Raw genomic sequence first — 18,151 nt, forward strand, 5'->3', positions numbered from 1 at the left:
TTGATGATAGAGCCGGCCCTAACTATACAAATGATGAGTTTGATTGGTTGCAACTGAATAAAAACACCACTTTATTCAAATGCATGAAAACAGTGGAAGAGGTGCTTAAACAGTCACTTTACACTGAGGACCTTATTCGAGTGGTGGGCCCGGCGTGCCATCATTCGCAAGGCGGAGTTAGGTTGAATCGCAAGGATGCATATATGCATCCAAGTGAATCAACTAGAGTAACCCCCTGAGTGCAATCAGAATAAAGAATGATTCCTGCACAATTGGAGCAGAGGAACCCTGCACATTTTCATATAAATCATGAAATTGGAAAAAATAATAATATTTGCATCTGCTTTATGGAGCAATAAAGATGTGCAGGTTCTTATTAACTGCACACTCAGGGCTATAAATTCAATATAGTTTTCCATTGTGTGTTGTGATTTTTAGCTTTTTTAACATTGTCATAGAATACACATCTCTAGTCATAATCCAGTCTCTTCTCAGCAAGAATATGTCACAGAAAAACAGATAAAATAAATAAATCACAAATTGCGGTAATGCTGGGTACACACCAGAACGATTTGGCCTCAATCTGGTCAATTTTTATGCAATTTCGACCGATTGTATGTAAATTGGGCACGTTTTTGCATGTTTTAGATCCGAATCCGATCCGATGAGCGTCCCTGCTGGTCGTTTGGTAATTTTGGACATCCTACCTGCTACAGTCAGGATTTGTAAATGATACCTTCAACTGGGCACAGATCATGATGGGAACGTATGCAGATCGTGTGCTCCATCGTACGATCTTCTGACGATCATGATCATTCTGGTGTGTACCTAGCATTATTTTGTCAGGGACTCTTTAGCTATTTACATCACCGCACGTCCCTGAGTTTCAGTATGTCTATAAATAAGGCCGTATTTGAGTACAAGCACTCATTTGTATTCCTGCAATCATTGTTGTACTATCTTATTCGATTTATGGTTTACTTTACTTTCCAAGCTAGTGTAACTTTACACATAGGAGGTAATTCTGGTTCACTCGCAAAGGCACAATCACTACCTACTGGACAAAACCATATGCACTGCAGGTGGGGCAGATGTAACATGTGCAGAGGGAGTTAGATTTGGGTGGGGTTTGTACTTCAAACTGATATCTATATTGCAGTGTAAAAATAAAGCGGCCAGTATTTACCCTGCACAGAAACAATAAAACACCCAAATCTAACTCTCTCTGCACATGTTACATCAGCCCCGCCTGCAGTGCGTATGGTTTTGTCCATAAGAGAGTGATTGTGCCTTTGCGAGTGAACCGGAATAACCCCCATAACTTGGAGGCAGGGTGGTTTTAGTCAAAAATGTCATCATTATAATAGGACAGAATCTTCAAATAACCTTTTAGAAAAAACTCAGGTTAAAACACTTGTATTTATGCTGCCGAGATCACCTCCTATTTTTGCACACACTGAAAATGTTTTATTTAGCTTTGGGTGAAATTACCCAAATGAGTCCGGTGGTGTCATCATCAATGGACATAGACAAAACATTCATTCATATTGAATCATATATTCATCTCCCCACTTAAGCCCCTTGCACACTATTCCATGGACTTAATGCAGACCTGATTCCTGTTGTGCGAATTTGAACAGTGTACGATTATCGGTACACTGCAAACAGGGCCGGTGCAAGGCACCGGAGCGCCCCAGGCGAGTCGGGCTGGGGGCGCCCCGGTGCCGGGGGGGGGTGGGGGGGGGTGGGGGGGGGTGTGGGGGTGGGTGTGTGGGGTGGTACCTGTCCTACCGGCGCTGTCTATTTCAATCTGGCGGCGGAGGCAGCGGGGGTCCCTGCAGTCTATTAAAAATCACGAGCGCTATCCGCCGGGCTATGCGGAAGCGCTTCTAGTGTGAAAACACTGGCAGCACGCTGATTGGCTGAGATCAGCGTGCGCCGTGCTGCCAGAGTTTTCACACTAGAAGCGCTTCCGCATAGCCCGGCGGATAGCGCTCGTGATTTTTAATAGACTGCAGGGACCCCCGCTGCCTCCGCCGCCAGATTGAAATAGACAGCGCCGGTAGGACAGGTACCCGGGCGGCATTTTCCGCCCTCCAGTGGCCGGCGCCCTAGGCAAATGCCTAGGTTTGCCTAGTGGTGGCGCCGGCCCTGACTGCAAATGTGTCTGGGCCGCAATGGTGTGTGACACTTTTTTCCTTTGCTAGCCATTCGCAAGCTAATTGACAGGAAGTAGGCCTAGGAAAACGCAGGTGTGCTCAAGCGTTTAGGGAAGAGTGTGTGATGACAGTTCCAGCTCCGATAAGCCTGCATTCATTGCAGCCGCCGATAAAGTCCACAGCTGTGCCACACTTGCGATCGGAGGTGACCGGTAGAAAAATAAATCGATGGTGAGCGTCTAACAAATGGTTTTAGACATATTCGCTCAGCTGTGAATTCTTCGCTAACCGTACACTGGGCCTTATTCGAGTTCACTCTTTCTGACAAAATCCTTCTTAGATGGACAAAACCATGTGCACTGCAGGGGGGCAGATGTAACATGTGCAGAGAGAGTTAGATTTGGGTGGGGTTTTACTTCAAAGTGAGATCTATATTGCAGTGTTAAAATACAGCAGCCAGTATTTACCCTGCAAAGAATCACCAAAAAATCACCAAATCTATTTCTATCTGCACATGTTACATCTGCCCCCCTGCAGTGCACATGGTTTTGTCCATCTAAGAAGGATTTTGTCAGAAAGAGTGAACTCGAATAAGGCCCACTATTCGTAGAGGGAGCACATTAATTTGCAAGGAGGGATTTCATTCTACCTTTTTTCTGCCGCTGCTAATTCTCACAGTGATCAGCTCTGAATTAGGCATGATATGCCACACCGCCGATATCGTTAATTGCTTGTTCAGCTTCTAGATTGTCACACAAAAAACAATGCTACAGTAGCATTGCACAATTATTTAACCCAAAACTCTAACACTTCACAAACTAATGAGGCCGAGATGCAGCACACCATGCACCATTCCAATATGCGCAAAGGCCTGTTATACATGCAGTATTGGTGAAAAGCTTTGATTGCACATTACAACATGCAAACAACCAAATACAAACATTGAAATGGGAAAAACATCAAAAATGTGCTGGTTGTGCTTTACCTTGACCAATAGGCAACTAAAAAGATATGGTTATGCATTACCAGCCATAAAAAACTCCAGTTTCCTACGAAAAAATATGCCCTTTAGGCACCACCCTGCAAGCAAAATTAAATAACCCAACAATGATTGTGCTTGACAGTCAGTTTGTAGACATGTTTCAGAATCTTCCAATAAGATGACTTTTAACCTGACAATCTTTGTCAAGGGAAAATCTACATGGACAATTTAAGATATTGACTACAGATAAAGTACAGCAATGCAGCAGAATGAAGGGAGTTAGTGGGACCAATGCAAAAGACGTTGTTGGGACAATATGTAGTCCACACTTCCCCATACACACCACTACACACAATGAAGGAATGTACTGAAGGCTTCAAAAAGGAGCATTCAACAAACACTCCATAATCCTGAAATGTTCATGCTGCAGGGCAGTAGACAAAGTCTAATTTCATACAGCACAATTCATTATTCACCACTATTCACATTATTCACTGGATAGGTAGTAAATATGTTGAATCAGTCTATATTTACCTGGGAGTGTGGGATTTGCAGAAAGAGAGGGTGGGCCACAGTCAAAAGCAGCAGAGGTCAAGAAGAATAAGCAGAGATTAGTGGCCTTTGCTTTTGGAAGCAAGGAGGTCATTTCTGACTTTTGTAAAGGGAAGTTTCTGTAAAGGACTAAAGTGAGTGTAAAGGACTAAAACCAGACATAGGGCAAGCAGGGATTGGAAGGAAAGAAATGAGATGGAATATATGGAACAGTATTTGGAAAGAGTGTTAGGATTAAGGGTGTTATTTTTCAGAATGCTGGAGAAAATTACATGCTTAAATACATGGGGGATTGCCTGAAGAGTGTTTTAGATCAAAGAGATTGGGAAGGTGGGAACAGGCAACAGGAGACAGGAGGAGATAGGTTATATTGATAGTCTAGTGGAAGGGGAGGACTGGATGACTTCATCTCCATGTTCTAGGGAGAAAGAAGCCAACGTTGGTAAAATAGATGGGGATGGATAGGCTGGGAAAGTCGGTGATGTGGTGCTGAGGGTATGGTGGGATATGATGTCCTGACATATGGAGTAAATTTTTTAGCAAAGTAGGTGGAAAAGTCAAAAGCAGGGAGTGAGGTAGGAAGGTGGTGAAGATGAAAGTATTAAGGTATCTACAGGGTTGGAGGACTGAAAGGAGATAAGGATCTTGATATATTAATGTTTCAAGAGGGAGAGGGCAGCACTGTAGGGTGAGTACATACATTTTAAATAGATGAAATATGCATGGGGGCACAATTTCCTCTACTGTTGCTTGGTGGCTCATAAAGGGCCTTATTTTGGTTCATTCTTTCTGACAAAATCCTTCTTAGATGGACAAAACCATGTGCACTGCAGGGGGGCAGATGTAACATGTGCAGAGAGAATTAGATTTGGGTGAGTAATTTTGTTTCTGTGCAGGGAAAATACTGACTGCTTTATTTTTACACTGCAATATAGATCTCACTTTGAAGTAAAACCCCACCCAAATCTAATTCTCTCTGCACAAGTTACATCTGCCCCACCTGCAGTGCACATGGTTTTGCCCATCTAAGAAGGATTTTGTCAGAAAGAAAGAACCAAAATAAGGCCCAAAGACTTTTGCAGATATATTGTACAGTTGAAATTCCCAGGTTTAATTTTGGATCTATGGATGTATGTAGTGACCACTGGAGCAGCAGTCATGGACAGAAGTAAGGGAGACATTGTATTTGGAAATACAGACCAGGAGAAAGGGAGCATGATGAATAGAGTAAGTATAAGGATGCGGAATTGACACCCTCGAGGTTACACTTTGTGATGGTTGTCTTGGAAGCAAAAGTGCAGAAGCTGTAAGTGATAAGTTATAATAGTGAAGGTGATGCTCATAAAGGAAACAGACAGTTAGTGAAATTGGTGAAATAATGATATATCACAATGGAGAGTGAAGCAAAGATCAAGTGAGTGTTCACTCACATGGAATGGTGAAGATGTCCATTGCAACAGACCAAGTGATGATACAACATTAATGAGTTTAGAAGCTGTTAGGGAGATCAATAGGGATATTGAAATCACCAAGGATGAAGGATGGAAGATCGGAAGAATTGGAAATAAAATAATTAAAGAAATTTGGAGCTAGTGCCAAATGACACTTACTAGAAGGTAAACAGGTTAGAAGAGGTGAAAAGGATCAAATGTAGAGAATGAAAGGGATGGTTCTGAGGGTCTGAGTTGGTAGAAGTAATTGGAAGATAGAAGAACACCAACACCACCACCATGGTGACCTCTGGACCATGGTTTAGAGGATGTGATTTCCCCAGAGGAGAAAGCCATGGGAGAAGTGATGTGAGAGGGAAAAATCCAGGATTTGTGATGGCTAAAATATTCAGGGAGTTGCAGAAAAAGAGGTCACGGGTGGGGATCAATTTGTTACATAACATGTGGCATTCCGGAGGGCACAGGGGAGAGGGATACATTTACATTAAGGGAGATTAATTTAGAGCAGGATGATGAAGAGAGTGTAGGGATGTGCGGGCTCCTGGTTTAGAAAGTGAAATTGCAGGTGGAAATTTAATGTGATGTAAGTGGAGTTGAGGAGAGGTGAGAGGGAGAGAAAGGAGCAATGTTCCCTCTAATTTTATGAAGGCTGTGTGCGGCAAAAGATACTGGTTGTGCAACTTTGGAAAGAAATTAAAATTTTTGTGCGTCACATAATGGTATAAAGATCAGATGTGCAGGGGAGCCAATCCTGACAGATCCTGGCAACCAAGGGCGGGCTTACAGGCTGACTGACAACAAGCCCAGCAGAGCCATATTGTTATACACAGTGTCCGGGGCCACCAAAAATGCAAAAAAAAAAAAAAAAATGAGTACACTAAAATGAATGTGCGCATGCTCGGCGAGTTGTGTGCATGCGCACACGCGCACAGCTTAGAGGGAACACTGGAAAGGAGGCTTCTGTATTAAGTGGTGGGGTACCTATACAACATGTGTCAGTCTCAGATTTGAAAAAAGTGGAGGACTCTCATTTCTTTCTGCCAGGAACACATCAAAGAATCTAACATCATCAACACATTAAAATCGCATATAAAGTGTGTCTAATTTTTACACATGAACTATTAGCACATTTTTTAATTCTTTAGCTGTGCTTTTTATTCTACATATATTGCACATTTTACTGCATTTCAAATGGCTCTGCTCGAGAATGAAAGAAGCACTATTAGTGTGGTACCTGGGGGTGGGGGGGTACACAACAGTCATGCAATGCAATTGAAGTGTAAAACGTCATGGTCTTTTATTTTCAAAAACATCACACGGTTTATTTAAACAGTTCCCAGTTCCGGGTTGTCACGGTAATTACATTTCATTACTTTTTCTCCTCTGCCTTCTCCAGCACAATCTTTATGTCAATTACATCAGCTTACAGCGGTGCAGCATTTCAATTCAGCAAGAGTCTCCTATGCAGCATAAACGATGCAGTTGCAGCAATACAAACACATTTACATCCATGGCAGCAATGGTGGGACAACATTCTGCCACCTACCCTCGCAGTTTTCTAGGAATCAGTAATGCAGTCGTCTCTACAGTCTACTCACTGGGATCTCCTCCAGACTCGTGAAACATGGAGTCCTTAGGGCCAAAGGTGCTTCTTACACTCACCCATGCCGTCCTGCTTCCCACGACTTACACCTCCCTTTCTGCTCTTAGGGTACCCCTTGAAGGTGGGGATTCCAGTGAGAAGGGGATATATAAATATACAGATGGAGAAGCTCTCTGCGATTCTATAACCAATCGCCGCTATTCGCCATCTGCCAGAAGGGGGGGCGCTCGCGTACCCCATTCTGAAAGAGCCTGCCGATGTGAAGAGGACACACAAGCGTGTGAGCTGCTCCCACGTCCCCGTCAGATGGAGCCCTCTCTGCCAGTCTGCTCTAGCTCAGGGAATCTAATGATTCCCTGAGCTGGCTGAGAGGCGCTACATCTGTATAGAGAGAGAGAGAGAACACATATTTCAGATCTCAGCTACAGGAGCGATATCGACAGCTTTCAATTACCTGATTTAATCTTGCAGGGGAGTAGAGGTGCCCCTTTGGGAGCAGGAGCCCGTCGGCAGTTGACTCCATTGCCTTCCAGAGTTCTGCGTCTGGTTGTGTGTCATATCATGAATAATTGGTGCTACTACAGTATGTGGTGTGATATATATATATTAGATTGTGCTACTATCTGATGTAATTTAATTCAAGATTACTATTGTGTGGCCACAGCCATCTATTTCTTGTGGCACATGTCTTTGGTGTGCACTGTTCCTTTCGGGGTCTATGAGCCGTAGGTTACAAGTTTATAGTTTGCAGGGGTGTACCCCTTGCATCACCTAATGGGAGTGGGGGTATGTGGCTTGGGAAATTAACTCCAACACCAGTCCAGACCATTTTAAGCACTGCATATTGCCAAATAGTAATGCCCTGATATAGTACACCCTGCATCTACTGGCTTATTCACCACACACACACACATGTATTGCTCCTTATTCACATTATGCCACACCGTAGTGCTCCTTATTTACATTACACCACCCTGTAGTGCTCCTTATTCACATTACGCCACCGTTGGTGCTCATAAAACATATATTGCCACACTGTAGTAGTAGTAGTAGTTTGTTGATTTATAACTGTAATGCCACTGCGAAGGCTGATTACATCATTGTCCTTCCCTCCCAACGACCGGGATCTGCCTGCATATTTCGGTGGCACTTTAGAACCAGCTCTGGTCCTCATAAAACCATACATCCATATTTGCTTTCCATATCTCTCCCTGGGCTTTGATGCAGCAGTTCAACAGCAGCTATGTTTAAAAGTGAATTGTGTGTAATGCATTCCCTGTAATAAGTTGTTTACGTGCTGTGATTAGTGTTGACTCTGTGGTGAGAAAATAATACTGCTATTATAAATATAGACATGTGCATATGCACGTTGTGTTTGGTTCCTGTTTTTACTTCCAGGAGTAGGAGAGGCACATTGCAGTGTCTGGGAGGAGTAACATTATAATTCAAAGGGAGGAAGAATGGGTGTGTGTTTATAGAGTTTAATAAGGACAAGAGATCTCCTTAGTGCACTTCTTCATTAGACATAGGTATGTATCATATGTTCCCACTGCAGCCCAAGTGGCTTTACCCTTCATCTGTGCCTGGCAGATGCCACAAGCAATGCTTTGTATTTCACCTGCCTACATGGATAGCACGCTTCAGAACTCTGTTCTTTTTTTAATAGGCTAATTTACTACTAATTTTGTGCATCCATGTGTAGGTTTTATGGGATACAATCACCATCATGGTAGGATTACTGAATGTGATGATTCTTTTTGCATGTGAAATATTCCTTTCCCATTAATGTATGTTAAGTGTAAAATATAAGAAATGCACAGGAAGAGTTGTATCAGGGACAGCTGGCACCTTTTGGATAGTACAGTAGGTATGTGACAACGAGGAGAGAGCAGTGTGTTTTAAATGCTTCACTCTCATTTGTTTATTAATTGGTATCTACAATATCCGACTTTCTCACAGTAGCTCGGAGAGGGGAGGGTGGGTGACTTGTGGGTGTGTATATTTGGGGGATTCCTAGAAACTTCTTCTCTGGTACATCTTTACTGATTCATTTATGAAGTAGTACGTCTGGCTTTCTTTTCTGGCAATGTGCAACCACTAGCATTGGCTGCTTTCTGTCAGTGCTGTACATTAAATACACATCATTAGTGTGCGTCTGCATATACTGTAATGTCAATTATTTAGTTGGAATTAAATGTGGAATTTTCCTTGTTAGTGAATCTTCTGCAGCTGCCACTTTCTTTGTAAGTATCTGTACCAGGGTAAATGGAAATGTGAATAGGTACACTTCTGCTACAGTGCATAGTTTCAGCATCAGAACTTTCACATTTCGCTTTTGTGTTGTATTTGATGCCATTAATTGTCATGCTATGGATAGCCATGTTGTGTAATACCCATCTGTGGAATGCCATGCTGAGGAATGCCTGCTGTGGAATGCAATGCAGAGGAAGACCGGCTATGGAATGCCATGCTGAGGGTTGCCGGATTTGGAATGCCAATCTATGGCACGCCTGCTGTAGAATGCCTGCTGCGGAATGCCATTCTGTGAAAGGCTTGCTGCAGAATGCCATGCTGAGGAATGCCTGCTGTGGAATGCCATGCTGAGGGTTGCAAGATTTGGAATGCCAATCTATGACATGCTTGCTGTGAAATGCCATGCTGTTGAAGGCTTGCTGCAGAATGCCATGCGGTGGAATGCTTGCTGTGGAATTACATACTATGGCTGCCTTCTAATTATTCCTGCTGTGGAATGCCTGCTGTGAAATGCAATGCTGTGGAAGACTTGCTGTGGAACTACATACTATGGCTGCCTGCTAAGTATTCCATGCTGCGGAATGCCTGCAATGAAATGCCTTGCTTTGGAATGTCTGCAGTAGAATATATGCTTGGGAATGCCGTGCTGTGGCATTTCTGCTGTAGAAGGCATGCAGCTAAATGCCATGCCATGGAATTCCTTCTGTTGAAGGCATGCTGCGGAATGCTATGCTGTGGAATGCCTGCTATGGACTGCCAGGCTGTGGAAAGCCAGCTGTGGAAGGCATGCTGTGGAATGTCTGCTGTTGAATGCCATGCTGTGGAATCAGTAAAACAACTGTTTAGATGGGTAAAGGTCATAGGGTCGACAGTCGACTATTGCCCGACAGTCAAAAGGTCGACATAAATTAGGTCATCATGTTCAAAAGGATGATACAAGCAATACAGGTAGGTCGACATGGAAAAGGCCGCCCTGGCAAAATGTTTCATTTGGATTTCTAAAGATGCAATTAGAGTTAAGCATTTAGAAGCTTGGAAATTGCCAATTATCACAGTCACCATAGGAAGCTATGGGGACTGCTTATGCAATATTATGCCCCATACACACTAGCCAATATGCTACATTGGAGATATCGGCAGTGATTTCCTGTGAACTCTCAGGCAAACGATATTGAGTGTACACACCAAACTATATCGTAAATGATTTATCAGAAAACAAAGAGTAAGTGATTTTTGTGCGCTGACACCTTAAATTTGAGGAGATAACTTCGGTGACAGAAAATAATATGAAATATAAAAAGGAATATACTCTCCTTATCCACAGTTTCTTCGCCTAACTAGAGGTCCTCCATTAATTTGTATGATGGAGGTATATGAAAGATAACATTTTATAATAGTGTGATATTGTCGGAATAACAAATTTATTTATAGACACTCGATAAAAGACACACACAAAATCACACACATGAATAATATACAACACTGTTGCTACATAAAATGACTAAGGTGGAGGTTTACCAGATTCTGGTGTTTAAAGCGCCTGTAGAAAAGGTCTTTCAATTCTGGAAAGCCCCGGTTCTACGGAAAACCAAAGGCCTCTGGTGACACACTCCAGACTGCTGCAACGCGTATCGGGACTGAAATGTCCCTTCGTCAGGCAGTACCTGTGTACCTTAGTCATTTTATGTAGCAACAGTGTTGTACTTTATTCGTGTGTGTGATTTTGTGTGTGTCTTTTATCGAGTGTCTATAAATAAATTTGTTATTCCAACAATATCACACTATTATAAAATTTTATCTTTCATATACCTCAATCATAAAAATTAATGGAGAGCCTCTGGTTAGGTGAAGAAACTGGATAAGGAGAGTATATTCCTTTTTATATTTCATATTATTTTCTGTCACCGAAGTAATCTCCTCACATTTTCTGGAAAGGTGTCAGCGCACAAAAATCACTTACTCTTTGTTTTCTGATAAATCTATTGTTACTAAGGGAGTAACCTTGAGTGATTAGTGCTGCGGACATTAAGTTCAGCGCAAAGTGTTCAGACTCAATGATATCGTTCAGCGATGTCCCCTGCCCCATGCTGAACACACAGGTCATTGGCTATATAACATTTCTTGCACCATTAATGACATTGAGCATACACTCTTTTTTATTAAAAATGTCGCTCAGAAGCCCCCTCCCCGCATTCCCCACCACAAATTTTATCACTCATATTCAGCTAAAAGTCTGTAACAGGCTCAGACCTCATCCCCCTATATATTGCCACTTACCGCCCTAGCAGTGCTGGCAACGGAGGCAGCGGCATCAATCCCAAACTCGGCGAAGGAGCCAGCTACAGCTCGCACAGTATCTTCTTTTTTCCAGTGTCCCGGCCTCACTGACTCCATTCGTATTGCCACTTACCGCCCTAGCAGTGCTGGCAAGGGCGGCAGTGGCTTCAGTCACAGTGGCTTTCATAGGATCTCCTCTTCCCAGTGTCCCCTTACAAGACCTTGCTTGGTCCCAACACAAGCAGCACCAGGAATCGCTCCCATCCCAGTGCAACTATTGTGCCGGCACTGCACCCCCCCACAGGACCCAGCACCCCAGTCTGCCGCCTAATCAGTCTATTGGTTAATCCGGCCTTGAGTAAAATGCACAAGAACATATTGCCCGATTTAGAGGTGGATGTTAAGCAGTAGCAGCTATGACTTATACGTTACTGCAAAATCATGCCAAGGCTGCAGCTGCTTCAATGTCTTTTGAGACACTTAAGGACCATACACACTGGGCGACTTTGAGCTGAAAGCCGCTCAAAACAGCCTGTTTGAGCGGCTTTCAGCTCAAAGCCGCCCAGTGTGTATGCCCCAGCAGTGAGCGCTTCTGTGCACTCCCGCATCATCGCCGGGAAAGCAGCTCATCTGCTGGTTATATACCAGAAGATGAGTGGCTTTCAGAACGGCTCTGCATAGCGCTGCACTATGCAACGCCGTCCTCCCACCTCCGTCGGCGCCGGGCAGGGGGAAAGCCGCTCAGTGTGGCATACAAAGGCACACTATTGGGTGAACATTGACCACACTATTGGACTTCTGAGCAACCAAATGTTTGCCCAGTATTTGGCTCACACTTGCCTACCTGACCTTCTCCATGAGGGAGAAAATGCTCTGTACCTGGACTTCCCTGGTAATGTTTGATTGCCATCACCTGTGGTGAAACAGTTTTATTATCAATTACCTAGCTCCCCACAGGTGATGGCAATCATACATTACCAGGGAAGTCCAGGAACAGAGCATTTTCTCCCTCATTGAGAAGGTCAGGTAGGCAAGTATGCTTTGGCTGCCAGTGTCAGTGAAACTACATCCTTCTATACAATCCCTGACAATAACACATCTGCTAACTCACTTGTATCCACTTCAGGACACCTATTGGAACTGTATGGACCTGAACTGCAAAAATTGGGACTAATGTATCCTCATTACAGCTGAATATACTGTAGGAGATATCTCCTGTGGTCAGCTTTATGTGAATAGCAGGGATATATACATTATTATTTATTAACAGTTAATTTTACAGCACACACATATCCCGCAGCGCTTTACAGAGAATAATTGAACATTCCCATCAGTCCCTGCCCCAGTGGAGCTTATAATCTATATTCCCTACCACATATACACGCACACAGACATTCTGAGGTTAATTTTGTTAGGAGCCAAATAACCTACCAGTATATTTTTGGATTGTGGGAGGAAACCGGAGTACCCGGAGAAAACCCACACAGATACGGGGAGGATAAAAAAACTCAGAGCCATGGTGGGAATCAAACCCATGACCTCAGTGCTGTGAGGCAGTAATGCTAATCATTACACCAACTATAATATTAATAAACAAGCTTCAGAATATACATAAAGCGCCTATAATTTTGAAATGAAAAACTAATAAACCTATATGTATGCAAAGGCCATAAATCCACCCTATACTGAACTTCATTTGGGGGCTTGAATAAGTTAAGAGTGAAATATACCCATTACTGTGCATCATGTTTGGATTTACCCCTTTGAATGCCAACATCTCTGTGAGATATATGCAAAATATCTGCTAAATATGCCAGCGTCACTCACATTTGTTATATAAATTTAAAAATGTTGTGTAAAAAAAGATTTCCTATATCAGGTAAACATTACAGGTCATTATGATGAATAAAAAGGCTTGCTTGACAATTTTCACACTTATTTTGACAAACTCACTTGGCACTCAAAGGGTTAAAGATATTGGGTGTAAAAAAGTGATTAGTCCTAGGAAAACTGGCACACATTGGAAGAAAGAGCAGTAGGTATTACTATTACTCTCATGTCCTTTCCCAATATGTGGTCAGGGTGCTTATTCTTTCTTTCTTCAGGTTATTTCCCGTGTGCTTATGTAAATACAGCAGTTTATCATTTCCTCTTGTGAAGTTCATCCTTGCACAAGGTACAGTATGACATATAGGACAATCCCTACCCAGAGATTGGAAATCATGTGTTAGTTAGTGTTGACACTTCTTGTTTATGTAATTTATTGCATTGCCAATGTCTTTCTTCTGTTCCTGTTTTATACATTCACTGTTTTCTCCTCAGTGTGCTGCTGTTTCTGTCAGAAACATAAAGATATGGAAAAGTCACATTCAGGTTCAGCAAGGAATGCTCAGCAAGCCATCAGCAAGGAGGTGAGAACACTGTCCCTACCTAAAATCTATGCTAGCACTCCTCCTCTGGGGGGCATCCTTTACAGTATTAAGCATTAGTGTCATGCTGGTCATAAATCAAGAGTTAAAACACCGACCAATCAGCTCATTTTACAGGCTGTGTTTCTCTTACCCCAAGATTTGATAAATCTTCCCATGGGTCAGAACAAAACTTCAAAATGAAGTCATCATACCTCCCAACATGACCCATTCCAGGAGGCACACAATTCTCTGTTCCTGGACTTCCCTCTTAACCGTTTGAGTGGAAAGTGAATTTTTCAAAATAGGTGTAAAAATTGGCAAGAAAACATTTTTATTCATTATAATGACCTGTAATGCTTACCTTATATAGGAAATATAATATTTTTACACAACTTTTTTTATTTGAATTTGTAAAAATAAAGCAGTCAGTATTTTCCCTGCACAGAAACAAAATAACTCACCCAGTTACGCAGTTAGCGTAGTCAGTCAGCGCTTATTACATTGTGTGGGAACCATTGACCATTTTTTACCTGCCTGACATGAAAGGTGTGAATGTGTTCCTGAAACATCCCCACTATCCATGTCAGCCTGAAGCGTGGCGAGCGTAGCGTGCCCCGCGATGGGACGTGGTATGCGTTCTCCTGACCTATTCATATCCCCACTATCCACGTCAGCGTGGAGTTGATTTCATAAAGCGTGGAAGCGCAGAGGGCCACCGGGCCAGAAGCGTGGCGAGCACAGCGGGCCCCATGTGGGGACGCGGATTACTTGACGTGTATTCCGCGACCCATCGTGGGACTTACTGCGCTCGCCATTCTTTGGGCACATTTTACACGTCCCCTTGTGGGGCTCGGTGGCTCACTGCGCTCGCCACACTTTATAAAATCAACTACACGCCGCCGTGGATAGTGGGGGTATGAACAGGTTGGGAGGACGTGTAACGCGTGCGCTCGCCTCACTTCAGGCTGACGTTGATAGTGGGGGTTTAAAATGGAGGCATTTTCCTGTATGTAATGCGGAGCACTGGCAAATGCGTCCTTTATTGTGCATGAGGCGCACTTGGCAAGCGCACCCCTAACCCTGACCATTTCTCTGAAGTGGACACGGGCAGGGTTGCCGTACCCTGCCGCATGAATTACTGAGACGCACAAGTGTATGAGACGCTTGTGCGTCTCAGGCAGATGGAGCGCCTCTCCAACGGCACCCACGTGATCGCCTCTCCGCCAGCGTCCACCAGAGCAAGGCATCTGGCGGTTATCAGCGTTGTGTGAGAGGCGCTCACTGGGCTAGCCAGGCATGCCGGGGACAGAGCTGCAACTTGCAGGGACAATACAGTGACTACGCTGCCTGACAGGGACACTACGCTGACTACACAGAGCTGCCTCGGGGACACTATGCTAACTACGCCTTGAGTCCTGTTGGAGAAAGTGCGCTATATAAATTAAACTTACTTACGCTAGGCTGCCGTTGGGCTACGCTGACAGCGTAGTGTAGCGTGCTGCCATGAAACTACACAAGTACCGAACTTTATCCTAAAGGTTAATACGATACTTTATATGACTATGGGTCTAATTCAGGTTGGCTCGCAAAAGCAAAATATCTCTCTAATGGGCAACACCATGTGCACTGCATGTGGAGCAGATGTAACATGTGCAGAGAAAGTTAGATTTGGGTGGGATGTGTTCAAACTAACTGAAATCTAAATTGCAGTGTAAGAATAAAGCTGCCAGTATTTACGGGATCCCGGCGGTTAAAATCCCGACGCCGGAATCCCGACCGCCGAAATCCCGACAAGGGGGGACGTGGATGGCCCCCCCCTCTTGCGGGCTCGCTGCACTCGCCATGTAGCGGGCCCGGTGACTCGCTATGCTCGGCACACTAATTTATTCTCTCTCTAGAGAGGGACAAAGTGCCGGTATTTCGGCAGTCGGGATTTCGACCGCCGGGATTCCGAATGCCGGGATACTAACTGCATCCCGTACTTACATTGTACAACCAACCTGAATCACCCCCTATATGTGGTATATATGCATTAAAAAAAAAGCTAACTATCTAGGGCGTGCATTATGTTTTATTTACTTTGTAGTCATGGAAGACTAATGAGTCAGTACAACTTTTATAGCCTAATACTGACGAATCTCTTCTTATTGTCCTAAAGATGTGATACAGTACATTCAATTTACCCCAGAACGAATAATAACTGACATGACAGCTAATATTTGATCAAGGTTGCGCCTGAAAATCTGTAGGATTGCCATCTGCCAGCGGAGCAAACTAGACACATGACATTACAGCAAATAGAAAATAATAGTTACATTGACAGACAGTATTCATTTTACTCCAGTTGTAATATAAATAATATACTTTAATAATGTTTTGGAAAAAAATAAAAGACTATTTTTCCTTTATACTGTAATGTGCTTTCTTAAGCTCCAGTCCATAGGGTTCCTCCGGAAATCTTAATACCTGCATAGATATCTTCCAAAACAAATGGGAACTCCTGGCGCTAGACTTGTATATTCAAACTCCCGATAATTCTCTCATGCAAATATGGAGACAAGGAAACGTGTGTAAATAATGGATAGGGTACAACTAAATAGGGGGTGAGTGGGCCCAAAAAATGAAGTCGTACCACGACTCACACTTTGCAAGTGGTTACAATTATGTAACGGTTTCTTTAAGGTCCACCAACGTGTGAGACAGAGGGTATTACCAAGGACAGGTGAAATCAAAGGTGCATACCGTACTCAACTGTATAAACAGGAGTTGGAAACATATAAAGGTTTCTTTTAATCCTAAGAATCACATTAACACGTGACAATGAAGGTACTTCGTACCATACTCACGAATAAGTACTGGTACCATAAACACATAAAGGTATCTTGTGGTGGGACTGGTGGGTGGCAAACCTCCACTTGATAGGTCCCCACGTAGCAACGGATGTACCCAAAAATGAAGGGATACCAGTCTCAGTAACAAGATGATTTATTTTAAAAAACTGTAAAACGTGACCCATTGGCCAAGGGCACGATACAGATTAAAAAGTACAAATGAAGCAAAATGAACATAAAAAAGCATAAGAACTCACTTGACATCCAACATGTTTCGGCGGGCTCTGCCGCCTTTTTCAAGGATAATCAGTGAGTGAAGCATACAGAGTTCTTATAGCAAGATGGAGGAACCGTTTCTGGGTCATGGTGCATTTCCCTAGAGTGATGTAGATAACACTCATAGGGTCTAATAAATAGCCTAATTCTACCCATCGCTAGGTGAAGTGATGAAGTATAATAATATAAAACATAAAGTGACAGCGTTAAAGAAGTAGACAAGGGAATAACCTGTACTCGGGCGATGGTATCCGGCTATTGGAACGCATCCCCGGAAGTGTTGAGACGCATATCCGGTTGGTGCGCCGGGTAATGCGTACGTGCATACATAGCATAAAATATTGGTTCCCCTTATGTGAGGCGTGAAATCCGGATGCGCACAGGGGGAAATATATGTGAAAAGGCCGGATGAGGCACGTGACTTGGTGGAACGCAGTCAGTGACGTCTGCGCTCCACAATATAGGAAGTGGGATAACTCCTATATTGTGCAATAGGCGAACTAATAATGTATACGTTCTCCTGTTCTTCTTAAAAGTGCAAAAGAATATGCTGGACGATAAAGTGCAGTAGTGCATGTAAACATATGTAAAGTGACCAGATGCGACACGTGACTTCCTGGAACGCAAACAGTGACGTCTGCGTTCCAAAATATAGGAAGTGGGATAACATGTGTATGGTATAATGGGCAGACTAATAATATATGCATTCCCATCAAACTGCACTAAATTATAAAGTGCAGTGGTCCATATATTATAAACATGAAAGGGTTCCTCCATTTACAATATATATAACAAAACATACTGTAAATAAATTAACATGAATAAAAAAGTAGCAACATCATAAAAACTATTTTCACTTAAATGACGGTGTACACACAATTCATATAGATGAGAAAGGAAGCTGGAACATCATAAAAACCATTTTAACTCGAATTCATGATTAAGGCCAGACGGGGAGAGAGTGGACAGATTAAATATCCACCTCATCTCCGTTTGTGCCAGTCTAACATCTCTGTTATGGTTTCTCCAATCACCCTTAACTGCCTCTAACCCCCAAAAACCTGTGATAAATTTCACAGAACTATCATGAGTTTCTGCGAAATGTAGGGAGAAAGGGTGGTCCTTAAAGCCTTTTTTAATGTTACGAACATGTTCGGCTAATCGAACCTTTAGATTTCTTTTGGTTTTGCCGATATACAGCTTATCACATGCACATCGGATCGCGTAAATAACGTAATTCGTGTTGCAAGTGATAAACTGTTTAGGCTTCACAGTGATGTTTTTAAATTTTATCTCTGTGAATTTCCTAACAGTAGAGGGGTGGGATTTACACATGGAGCAATCTCCACATCTGTG

General features: G+C 43.1%; 1 protein-coding gene across 1 annotated transcript in view; it reads left to right on the forward strand.

The window, feature by feature from the left end:
- The first annotated feature begins 13,603 nt into the window (after nucleotides 1-13,603).
- HK3 (hexokinase 3) overlaps nucleotides 13,604-18,151 on the forward strand; it is a 91,183-nt gene continuing 86,635 nt past the window's right edge. The window contains exon 1 of the mRNA XM_083182130.1: nucleotides 13,604-13,688. Within this exon, the coding sequence (XP_083038256.1) occupies nucleotides 13,632-13,688 (57 nt within the window). The 5' untranslated portion in view covers nucleotides 13,604-13,631. The remainder of the gene's footprint in view (nucleotides 13,689-18,151) is intronic.

Source organism: Crinia signifera, chromosome 4 (assembly GCF_055691185.1).
Source record: "Crinia signifera chromosome 4, ASM5569118v1, whole genome shotgun sequence".
Classification (NCBI taxonomy): domain Eukaryota; kingdom Metazoa; phylum Chordata; class Amphibia; order Anura; family Myobatrachidae; genus Crinia; species Crinia signifera.